The sequence below is a fragment of the Phallusia mammillata genome, chromosome 4 (assembly GCF_965637545.1).
Source record: "Phallusia mammillata chromosome 4, kaPhaMamm4.hap1.1, whole genome shotgun sequence".
In the NCBI taxonomy this organism is placed as follows: Eukaryota; Metazoa; Chordata; class Ascidiacea; order Phlebobranchia; family Ascidiidae; genus Phallusia; species Phallusia mammillata.
In genome coordinates this window covers 29,198,695-29,211,640 of record NC_137255.1, presented here as the reverse complement: position 1 = coordinate 29,211,640, position 12,946 = coordinate 29,198,695, and the positions used below count along the sequence as shown (strand labels likewise).

At 38.1% G+C, this 12,946-nt stretch overlaps 1 protein-coding gene and 1 non-coding gene across 2 annotated transcripts; one reads left to right on the top strand and one right to left on the bottom strand.

Moving 5' to 3' along the window:
* The first annotated feature begins 6,975 nt into the window (after window positions 1-6,975).
* Window positions 6,976-10,913, top strand: LOC145223756 (amine sulfotransferase-like). Its single transcript, XM_080090147.1, has 7 exons — window positions 6,976-7,234; window positions 7,723-7,836; window positions 8,253-8,350; window positions 9,056-9,176; window positions 9,622-9,728; window positions 9,957-10,110; window positions 10,801-10,913. Exons 1-7 carry the CDS (start codon window positions 6,976-6,978, stop codon window positions 10,911-10,913), a joined length of 966 nt encoding a protein of 321 aa, XP_079946273.1.
* A 673-nt stretch (window positions 10,914-11,586) lies between these two features.
* Window positions 11,587-11,660, bottom strand: Trnas-gga (transfer RNA serine (anticodon GGA)). The gene has a single exon. It is a non-coding gene; the product is annotated as a tRNA-Ser (tRNA).
* Window positions 11,661-12,946: the final 1,286 nt, after the last annotated feature.

Sequence of the window (12,946 nt, the reverse complement as noted above, 5' to 3'; positions counted from 1 at the left end):
AGCGCTACGCTAAGTATACAGACCAAACAGTTTAGAAACTTATAAACTGAAATGATTGAACCCTATAGGCGACTGAAAGATTTTGGGGCATTGTAGCAAGTGCAAGCTTTTCGGACATTTACGAGATGATTACAAAAACAAATTTCAAACAGCTAGAGACTCTTGAATCATTTGTTTGGTGGTCCCGATACTTTGCAGTAAAGGTGGTTATCTCTAAACGTATTAAGTCTCACGTATAATCAGCATCTTTTTAAAGAAACTTTTCAAATAGTTTGGATTTACGCTGGCTAGAACCGTCCCATAGGAGACCTAAGGCCATCGGCTAGGAACCAGTAGTCTCGTAACAACGCCGACAAATATAGATTGTCAATTCAGTGATTGGCGACCCTTCTCACACACGTTAAAGTTGATGAAAATTTAACTACTTGTTCACAGCACATATGCAATTATATGTAAGCTATTGATCAACTCTTGCACAGATAAACGACGAAGCATTTAAGTAAGGCCTGCTGAAATTAACAATATTTTTCGTTATGTTTTAAACTTTGCAGATTTGAAACCCTACCACAGCTTTTATGATGTCAAACTTTTCAAAATGGTTCGTCTTAGGCGGTTTGCAAGTTGTGCCGGAAAACAAGCGTCCAGATCCGGCCAAATTTACGAAGTATCTCCGAGATTACGCCCAGGAGCCGGTGCGGGCATCGGAATGGAACGGTTTTCTGTTTTTTCCGGGGTTTGAGGCAGATACGGCGAAATACTGCTACCATCATTTTCAGCCACGCGAGGGCGATGTTGTGGTCGCGTCCTACGGCAGAACTGGTAAGATTATTGAACTTGACCGAATGATCCAGCGCGCCTGACCCATATACAGACATAAGAATAACCTGATCGGGATTCATCTCCGGGAATGTCCTGGGTTCGAACCCCGCAAAAAAAGAGTATTGAATCAACTTGTAATCATGGGTTTTATACGTAAACAGCGTACGATTGCTGTTAGATTGATAAAGAGGTTACTAGAAGTCACGCCACTTTTAATTTGGGTTGATATGAGTTTGGTGGAATAATCGTAGTTACACAATAGCTAAAAATATTCATTAAGACGTAATAATAAAGCGCAACAAAGTAGCAGGCACATGTGACGGATGGGTAAACGCACTGCACCTACACCCTTACTACATAGGTTATGTGGCGGGAACTCACATTTGAGGGTGAAGTAGGCGCGTTAGGACTTCGAGACCGGGGGAGCTACGTTGGTGGAGCCAGTCAAGTTGGGACCTATACAAAGCAACCGTGTTACGGTAAAAGTATAGGGTTCGGCTGGAAAAGAAACACAGAAAAACTCTCAAAGTTTCGAGCGCCGAAAGAAAGGGTTTTTACAGTATTCGTGACCTGGTTACACAAACCCCTTTTTCACTTATGTATCATAAAACTTAATTATGTATACGTGGCGCAAAATTGCTTATATGTCTAACGCAGGAACAACTTGGCTCACGGAAATAATTCGTTTGATATTGTTCCACGCGGATGAAAAACAGCTGAATCAAGCTCAGCAATTATCCTACTTCTACACCTATCTCGAATTCGGCCCAGGTGAGATTTAAGTGTTCAGAGTCGAAAATGTGATAACAAGCTCCGATGATCCCAATTCCCAAACTCTTTCTACTTGTATAGAGATATTACACTGAAAACTTTGACAAGTCTGAAATCTTCCACCATCTTTTTATGTGTAGATATAACTTAATATATATATATATATCACGAAAGTAATAAGCACCATCAGTATTTTTTTAAATCGAATATTTGATGAAATATAAACGTTTTGAGGTTGTTTCTACCTCTAAATTTGTTTAATACGAGCTTCGCAAAAATCGCCTCGGCAGTCATGTCCCTATTTTGTCGATGCATAATATGAAAGTTTTGTTATTTGTTCGAAACAATTTTTGTATACCACTTGAAAGGTTTTAAGCATTACAGTTTGGGAACCACTGTCGTGACCCTTCGTTGCAAAGCCCGTTGTTTTGTGAATTAAAGTTGGCCCTGAAGTGTTGATGTTTGTTGTTTCAGTATCAAAGTACGATTGACAACCTCGAACTTGACCGAAGGTTTTTCGGGACGCACTTGCCAGCTCCTCTCTTCAACTTTGACAAGTTCAGAAAAAATGCCGCCAAGGTAAATTAAATGTTTGGCCACTTATCAAGGATTCCTCCAACAATAAAGAAAGCACCAACAGTAGACATGGCTTGTTATGTGTTTGGTTTTATAAAGGAAGAGTTATATATTTAGCTCCCTAGTAAAAGTAATGGTGTATTGGCTTCCACTCATAAAGAGCAAGGAGCCACACGCACCTCAAAAACGATTGATGTGTAGTTTGTGAAAGTACATGAGCAAATTCTAATAGTGTTGCTGTATTTGTTAAACGGTCCAGATATACACCAGTGCCCCCGTTTCAGTATTGCATTCGCCACTAGAGGTGTCGAATCTGACAACAGCTTCTTTAGATCTTATACGTGATGCGGAATCCCAAAGATCAAGCTGTTTCCTGGTACAAGTTCATCAAATCAAACAAACTCACCGAACTCGAACCTCTGAAACATCGCTATCCGAGTGATGAAAAGCACTTCTACGACAGTTACATTTCAGGTACAGAAGATATTTATAAGTTGAATGGGTTTGTTTACTTCTATGTTACATTTTAGGTGTGACTATGTTAGCTTATGTGTGTCTTCCATGATCCAGTAATTGTGCTATTCACTTTACTGCTCCGTAGCGTTTTAATGTTGTACAGACTTTTGACTCTTGTAGTGACATTTGTGCTGGTGTAGGATTCAGTTAACAAGAATAACAACATAGCTCAACTAAGGTAGTAGGATGTATATACGTGAGTGTTTTTTTTTATGTTTAATGCAATATTCTTAATCAATTATAAATAAAATAATCTTAGTCAATTATACATAGGTAATATTGAATGTTGACAACAACCAAACACAATAAATAATATTAAACAAATTATTTGTGTAGGGGAACAGCATACTTTTGCTAAACCTGGCGAGGGGTATCTGGAACATGTGAGAGAATGGTATCGACACAAAAATGATGAGAATATCATGTTTCTTGCGTATGAAGACTTACAACAGGTAAATGTTTTGGAAAGTTGCTTTTATTGTTGCTGACTTTACGAAGTTGTCATAGAATCTTGAAACGAATATTCAAAAGATTGCTGAGTTTGTTGACGCAAAATTAAGCGATGAAGATTTGAAGAAAATTACAAATCAACTCTCGTTTTCCTCCATGAAGGAAAGATTAAAACACTACGGCTCAAGAATGTTTCGAAAAGGTGTGAAAATAAGTTTTTCATAAGGTTGCACAATTTGTGGATTGGTTGAGACACAAATTTGTGGATTTGTTGAGAATAATAACTTAATATAAACAGTCGAGCCTATATAAGCCAGAGCTAAAACTCATAACGTACAAGCCCGAAACCGGATTCGTAACCAAAGAAATGCGTTTCTTTAGGGATTTGCTTTGTACGTTGTGGTTTCTAATTACATGGATTCATCACAATGCAGTAAACACTAGATAAGAAAAAAATGAAGTTTGTACCCATGCAACAACATTCAATATGATAATAACATCTCTCCAATGAACACTTGCTTCGTTCAGGTCAAGTGGGTGCTTGGAAAAATCATCTGAGCGATCAACAATCGAAGTTGATTGACAGGAAAGTCGATGAAATACTCGGAGACACCGACATTCGATTCGTGTACGACCTGCCCGAGTAAGTACAATACTGGGAAAGACTGCACGATGGTTTTTAATTCAATTTTTAGTCGCATCCTAAACAGTGCTGGATTAAGGGTCTGCTGGCCTGTAGGCACATTTTATAAGTGGCCCGAAAATCAGGGTTGCCAACTAAAAAATAGAATTATCAGTGTTGCCAAATCATTGTCACAAAGAAAAGTGGCCTGGATTTTTGACTGGCCTGTAGGCACGTGCCTACTTTGCCTAATGGCTAATCCGGCACTGATCCTAAATCGATTCGCCAAGTAACTGTCATATTAAAATAGAATGTAAAGGTCCGTAGAAAAAACAGGCACTGAGGGAGGGGTTAGAAAATGTGGTAAATGTTTAGTTAAAGTTTCTTGTAAAGCTGTAATTTCATAAAACTTTATACACATTTTACTTTAATACCAGGGTAAACAACAGCAATATGCAAACTTATTTAATACCAACAATGCGTATTAGTATTTAAAGTGATATTGGGATTCGCGATTATGTATATTATTAAAACATAAAAAAACTTAAATAATTAATTTTTAGAAGTGCTGAGTCAGAGGAACGACTCAAAGGAAAGCTGTGATTGTGACTCAGCTGGTTTGAGATCTCACTTGCAAGGAAAAAGAAATATGAAAGTTTTTATTCAGAATGATTTGTTTTGAATTACATGTTGTTTTATTCATGCGCGCCGACACGAAAGAAGGAACACTTGCCCCTCTTGAAATTTTCTTAAGATTACAATATTTTGTCAAACAAACATATGAAAAAAAAAGTGTTTTGGGTCTGGTCCTAAACACCTCATGGTCCGGACGTTAACGCTTGTAAGAATAATAAGATAAAGGAAAATCGAAAAGGACATTTACTGTTAGTAAATTAGTACAGATAGAGACATGGTTCCGTTATATTTTTTCACATTATTTCAAGAGCTGTTTTGGATACTTGCTGAATTGAATTGTAATCTATGACATTTTCTTTACTTGCTTAAATAACTTGATATATTCCTGGTGTAAATAATACCGGAATGAACAGTAAATTGTCATGCTTTTTTGTTCAACATTTTTTGGGGTAATGCGTTAATGAACATTAACATATGTTGCAGTGCTTCTATGTAACCGCAATTTCCAATAAAGCTATTGCTGCCAGGCATACTATCTTTTGGAAAAGAGCTCTACAAACTTGATGTCACCAAAGTGTTCAAGCAAATTGTTTTTGTACATATATCGAGGTTTACTGCATAGGAAAAAATTGTTTGATCATTATTCAAAATGTACAAAAAATATTTGATAAATTTTCAAATAAGCTTAATTAAAAATTTCAAATTGTTGCTTGTTTCATGACAGCCCTACATGTTTGGGATTCCCGAATTTAAAAGCAATTAAAAATTGAAATTCAACTCGAATTTTTATCAAACTAACTGCACCTTGTTTATTTAATCAAAATTAACACTATGCAGTGATCACCATCACCATTTTTATAGTTTGGTCGATTTTAAAGTTGTATAAACATATGAGCTTTTTGGGCTTAAAATTTTTAGGTCCACCTGCTTCGAAGCAATAACACCGATAGAGAATAAACAAAAGCCTTGGTAAAAGATATCAATATTTCGCCTAATCAGCGTCTTCAGTTCTTTAATACACAATATAAACAGATGGATGTAAAGACGGAAACCAAATCAAACACTGTTACATGAATAAAATCGTGAGAAAAAACAGTAACAGGAATTTACAGCAATTCCACAAAAAAAGGGGTTAAGCTACAAAACGGTGGCTATGTTCAAGTTTGTGTTGTTTTTGAATCTTTAGGGGAGTTTAAGCACCTCTTGTTCCCCTTGGTGTCAAGCCCTAAACCGACCCTGTGACAGTTACGTGACCTGGCGCTTGAGAAATTAAATAGCGTTTTTGCCAGTTATACATTAACAGCGGTTTGCATGACTATACGATTATTATACTACGCTCACAGTTACACTGCAAAAATTTTTGAAATAACAGTAAATCAGCTTAATTTGCAATATAACTGAAACTATCTGTGTACTTGTACACAGTCAAAGTTAGGGACGCATTCAATTAGTGCAGGTATAAAACCAACGTCGTTTTGTAGCCGTACACTAACAGTGACGTGTTGTTTGCTTAAGCAGGGAAAGTTATAAGAAGTACAAGTCAGGGCTGCATGGTTCGGGTTTCCGTTTGAATCAAACGGTTTCAATTTAGACCTAACTTCACATTCTTATGTCGTGATTTCACATTAGTAGAAGGTAAAAAAAACTCGAGTTTTGCATTTGACAAACAAGTAACTTCGAGAGTTGCTTACAAGGTTATGGTTTCTGATCCTGTCATATTAGCAATAAACAAGCTGTTGCTGCTAGACACAAGCTAGCAAAAACATCACGAAACATGCCCAACCAAACACAGACCATAGAATACCGGTAGCGTGCCAAATTTAAAGTAAACAAACCGCAGTGGTTTAATCGGTCTGCAAACAAAGAAAAAAACTGTTATGTAGGCGGGAAAGGCTCGCCGTCAAATTTAAGCCCCCCCTCCTGAAACCTATTCGTACCAAATTATGTTCGATAAACGTGTCAATTAACAAATGTAAAAACTGACGAACAAACGTTTGCTAATTGTGTGTTGAGTTGGAGGTCTTATGTGATTTAAATTTTAAACTAAAAGCCTCACAATGGCCAAGCAACTGCTTGGGAACCACAGTGAAGTCGGCTCAGTGTCACAGTATCAATGTAAAAGCATAGAGCCAATAAATGATAAGCTGCAGACAGTGCACACTGTTTCGACCTATAAGGCAGCTTATCATTTATTGGATCTATGCTTTTACATTGATACTGTGACACTTGCTTGGTCATTGTGAGCCAGTTTCATCTGTGCTGTATGTCCAGTTGTGGCATCGCACATACTAGGTGATGCATGGGGTTGTACCCTGTGCTCCCAACAAACTGGAGTGCCGTTGAATGGCTACACTAGCCAATGCGGCCGATCTTTCGTCACCAACTGCACTGATGAGACCTTATAGGTCGAGACAGTGTGCACTGTCTGCAGCTTATAATTTATTGGCTCTATGCTTTTACATTAATAAATATAAGTTTTCGAAATGCTTCTTCTTTCCCCTAGGGCTAATGACAGTTCCAGAAAAAACGTGTTTTATGTGCATTTTTCGGTCGGATATATATCTTGGTAGAACCCAGCGCTAGAAATGGATAACGCAGAGAAACTTCGTTTATTCTGCAAACAATTCACCGAAGAAATGAAATCTGTGTTGAGGAGCGACCACAAGGTTAACCTCGATCGCCTATTGGTTGAGCTAAACGAGGCTGTGAAGCAGAAAGATCCACTATCACAGTGGAAAGGATATATTTTCTATCCGGGGTTTGAACCTGAAACCGCGAAGTATTCTTACGACAACTTTACACCACGAGAGGGCGATATTCTGGTGGCTTCGTATCCCAAAACAGGTTCGGTTTAAGGTTAAGGTTGTTGCTTGTTTCAAAAGTTCTTGATGGTTACAATTATTGCCAAGATGTAATTTGTGGGGGTTCAGGGTGAAAAAAGGTAACCCGAGTAACAGACGTTCATTTTGTTTGGAAGCATTTTTTCAATCCTGTTTTGCAACATATCTGCTGTCATCGCAAAAACATATATGAGCTAACACACAAAGAATGGGACAGCATAACGTTTCAGATCAAAGAAATTAAGCGGTGGTGAAAACAAAAGCAAATTGGGAAAACTCGGGATTATACCTGCGGCATTGGTGAAACGCTACACATTATAGAGAAAAAGTATGTGAATTGCTGGTCTTTGTTTGATTCGGGATTGTATTGTTGTGTAAACTACTGTAAGATTCAAACAGCATTGAGTTTTATACAGTGGTGCCAGCAAACGTGTTTTATAACCGTGTGCCCGTGACCTATATCTGTTCCAGACTTACTGTTGCACTTTCCAGGAACAACTTGGACAGCGGAGATAGTCCGTCATCTCATCCATCTTAATGATAAAGAGATGCAGCAAAAATCGAGAAAGTTTAACTTGGTTTTCAACTATCTTGAATTCGGTCCTGGTAAGTGAAACAAATACATTTGACAAATTACCCTCTCTTTTTAAACCATTTAAAAACATTTTCATTCCTCCTTAATATATTACACATTAGATGCTGAACCATACAAAGGGCAGGTTTACTTTATCACATATGATTGTAACTCCTGACAGACGGGCAATTTGATGCTGACAGCAAATTTGAAAGGCAGTGCAATGATAGATTTTCTAGGCTACGTTTGCCATATGAGAGTGCTTGGGGACCGGCTGATTTGGTATGACGCCTTCAAAGGACCTGGCGTACTACGACTTCTATATAAGTGTGTCGTGATCGCTGGTCTGCATAGACGCTTCATGGCTGATCCCAGTTGTAAATTTATGTTCATCTTGACTAAATTAAGAAAACAAACAAACAAACAAGTAAAACGTAATTACTTCAAGTATCCAAGTACAAAGCGGTGGAAGCTGTTGACCTCGATAGAAGATGTTTTGGAACTCATCTACCCAGCGAGCTGGTCAACATCAAGAAATTCAAGAAGGTACCGTGAATGTTTTGTTGTAGTGCACCTGTTTTCCATTCCCACACGGTTAGGAAAACTGTCCACGACAATTTATCAGGGCCACGGACTACAGACAATTGTTTTCACGGGGTTTGAACGCAGGTGACATATTTTACTGTCTGTGTATCAGTCAGGCGCCCTGGACTATTCGGCCAAGTTTGAAATTAGTAGTACCGTTATATTACAGGGCATTGACGCCTCCTGAATCCTACTAGGCCTAAACGTTTGTGAACGTAAACTCAGCATGCTATTTTGTGTTCTTCCTTTCCGAGAGCGAAGTTACCCAAGTTAGGACTTGAAAGCTGTTTAGGCAAGTGTTTTTGAAACGTTTTTAAAGCCACGGAACATTTAATGCATTAAAATAATCTTTTGGAACACCAAACAAATTTTCTAATAATACAATAAAGTAAACAAGCTCACACTCAACTATTACATTGTACTTAAGCAGCAACAGGCCCAGGCATTTCTTATATGATACATTCTTATTATTACACAAGGAGCTATATTATTAAACAACAAGAAATAAAGCAAACCACGATGGGACATTCAAACTGGCAATAGTGAATAATTGCTTTTAAAAAAGAAAAGCGATTTGCGCACAATGTTTATTTCTAAAAGTTATTCATTCCGCTGTTGAAAAGGTTTGCTGACCCCTGATCTAAACCATCAATGCGTTTGTTGTAGATCATTTACGTGATACGAAATCCAAAAGATCAACTTGTTTCATGGTATCACTTCGCAGTACACGAGCCCTACAACTTGCTGCCACAAAATGCAAATAAATTCTTCGATTTACATATTCAAGGTAAGTCTAAGATAAAATCTGAAGCTTGGTTCTTAGCTACTTGGTCTTGTACATTATTATCATAAGAATGGCAAGACCAAAAAGCTAACAGTTTGAGAAGAGTGAAATAGCACGTATCGCTTGGCATTTTACTTGTTTAATTTTCATTACTGTACACTTTGATTATTATGAAAAGTAAGCTGCAGAAAGTGCTCTAAGTTTCGAACTATAAGATGGTAACTAGACATAGCCCATGTTGGCTAGTGTAATTTACTTTAATTATTGTCAAAGTCAAACCATCAAATAACTCAAGCAGTCGTATAGCCCTTTAACAACGAAAGCGTCAGATGAAAAAGTTGTGGTCAGCTATATAGCCAATTGTATCCTTCAGTGCCTCAGTGCTATATATCATATACCTCTCAGTAGCTCGCCTGCACATAACGTACATCTGCTATAGATAAACAAGGTGTCTTTTCTAAACCTGGCGAGGGATATTTGGAACATGTGAGAGAATGGTATCGACATAAAAATGATGAGAATGTCATGTTTCTTGCGTATGAAGACTTAAAGCAGGTCTGACCAAGCAATTTGAAACTTATTGTGTTTTTGTGATGAAACATTTGTATTTTTTTCATGTACTTAGAACTTGCCTGTTGTTGCGATTGGATACAAATGAAAAGAGCTTGAAAACAAAGTGTGACGCAACATTTATAAATATATAAACACGTCACTTGGGTAAACCCCAACCAGGTTTTTCGATGAACCAATCAAAGATACTAACCGTTTCAAGCTTGTGTGTAGAATCCACTGAAACACATCAAGGAGATTGCAGAGTTCATCGAGGTCAAGGTCACTGAAGGTGAAATATCCGAGATCGCCGAAAACACTTCGTTTAATTCGTTGAAGAAAGCGTCGAAGGGAAACGCTGTGGAATCAGTGCAAATGTTCAGAAAAGGTGAAACAAAAAAAAGTGTTTCTAAAAATATTTTGTTTAGAAATACATCGCCCCCAAATGACATAAAAGCCGCCATTCCGACAGCCTTTATTTTGAAACGTTACGGCAGATGTTTAAACCATCATGAGCACTTATTCCACAGAAGCGCTTTCCACCAGCATAACCGCAGTTCGCGACAAGATTTTCACCACTCCCCGAAAAAATTTAACGCAGTTTTAAATAATTAGTTCCGAAGTAAAACAGTTCCATCTCCACAAGCTCTTTATTAGTTATCAGAATTAGAAATTTTATATTCGTCATGGAGGAATCAAAACAGGTTCGAGTAAAATAAAAAACTGTATGAAGTTGAACGCTTTACGAAAGTTTTCCAGGTCAGTGTTTCCCAACAATTTTTAGGAATCAAACTATTTTTGCCACAACATAGGGTAGGCGGACTTAACGAAAATGAAATCAAAGAGTTTGGAGGAAAATATTTTAGCATGTCAGCGGTGGTCGCGGAAAACTGTTTTACAAAACTGGAACTTTTAAGCAATCACGAATATGGAAGAGTAACACCCTACAACAACAAATTAAACTAAAACAACGTTTGCTATTCTTAGTCTGTGCTACGTTGTTTACAATTATATTCACTGTAAGGGGTCAGTTTAAAATTTAAAAAGTGAAATGTATTTTTGAGTTTTCTTTTCACAGGGCAAATAGGAGATTGGAAAAACCACCTAACAGTCCCACAATCTGAAGCAAATGATAGAAAAGTAGAAGAAATTCTTGGTGACACTGACATCAAGTTTACATACGAGATTTGAGGCTTCATACGGATTTACCGCAAAAGATAATTTTTTAAAATTTTATTTCAATTAATGTTAAAATGTGACAAAATAAACCAACTAAAAATGTTAAGGGATCTGATCGAACTCCTAGTTTACTGAAGAAGCATTTTTTACATAAAAAACACTATTGAAGAAAATTGCAAAGTCATGTTTTTTCAATGACAACACCGCTTTCTGGTGCTGTCGCAGTAAAAATGATATCCTCATCAAGCTAAGGTGAGGCACAAAAAAACCGGTTGAAAGTAATAGTTCAGCGTCATTGCAATCTAACTGATGTTGATTTAACTTTAAGACTTCGTGCGACCCTATATTCGAACAAAGGAAAACAAATAAAAAGGCTCGAAAAAGGCTTGTTACAAATTGATTAAGATGGACATATTTTTTTTTGTAAATGAAGTCAGCCCTGTAGCGTCCATGCAGACCAGCAATCACGGCACACTTATTTCTAAATTATAGTACGCCAGACCTATTAAAGACTGTGTACCGATTCTACCGGCCACCAAGCATTCCCATCTGGCAAGGCGCAGGCTAGAAAAATCTAACCCACTGACAGTGGCACAGTACGCCAGGCCCATTGAAGGCGTTATACCGAATCAGCCGGTCACCAAGCATTCACCACCATATGGCAAGGCGTAGGCTAGAAAAATCTAGCCTGCGGTGGGATTCGAACCCACGACAGGAGTCTTTCCGGGACTCGCGCTCTACCAACTGAGCTACACAGGCCCAGTGGAGAATCCGCCGAAAGTCGAATCACAAGCACCGTTGCCTGCCTCGTATGCTGCACATGTCAGCTTCGTAGTAGGGGATCGCCAGATTGACCAGTATCAGTTAAGATGCACATAAATTCATAACTGGGACCAGCCCTGAAGCGTCTATGCAGACCAGCGATCACGGCACACTCATAAATATCACAATATTGTGATATTTATGAGTGTGCCGTGATCGCTGGTCTGCATAGACGCTTCAGGGCTGGTCCCAGTTATGAATTTATGTGCATCTCCACTGACAGTGGGTTCGAATCCCACCACAGGTTAGATTTGTCTATCGTGCGCTTTGCCATATGATAATGCTTGCTGACAGGATAAATCAGTCAAAAACTGTAACATGATTAAAGTAGAAAAATCAGTAACGAATGCATAAACGGCAGATCCACAATGAAATAGAGTATCATGGTGTGTGTATCAGTGGGGGAGTTTAATGACCTCTTGTCCCCCTTTGGTGTCAAACCCTGAACCAGCCCTTGACAGTTACGTGACCTGGCGCTTGAGACTAGAAATGTCGTTTTCCCGGTTATACATTAACAGCGGTTTGCATGAATATACGATTATTACACCACGCTCACAGTTACACTGCAAAAATCTTTGGAATAATAATGAATCAGCTTAATCGGCAATATAACTGAAACTATTTTGCACAGTCGGTCATTTCAACGTGTTAATACGGGAACAGCTTATAATAAAAAATATATTCAATCAGTGAAGATATAATAAAGGTCGTTTAGTACCGGCACCGAACATTGGCATACAGATAGCTTTCGCAGGACAACGTTGTAATTTCTAAACATATTCGTAAAGCCGAGTTTGGTAGGGCATCAAGTTTGGGCTTGAATTTGGTTTATACCTAGAAACGCATTCTCGTTTTAAGTTAACTTAAAGGCTTTATGTTGGCCTTCAATTAAAACAATCGAACCTGCTTCGAACTTTGTAGCAGATGGTGTTGGATTTGATAGCACAACAGGTAGCAGAATGTAATACAGGTTTAAGTCCAGAAAGTTTAAACAATTGAGTTAGAGAGTTAGATTTATAACAATGTACTCAGTTAACACGAAAGGTTGCGGGTTCTAATCTTGTCCTACTTGCAATTGTTTCACATACATTTTCATTTGGTGTTAAGGGAGACGCCAATACCTAAAAAGAGATTGAACGAATACAGAAACCGACACCTAAAGCGCCAGGCAGTCGATTAACAGCATAACCTGATTAGCTGTTGCTTTCGTTCATTTGTAAGGC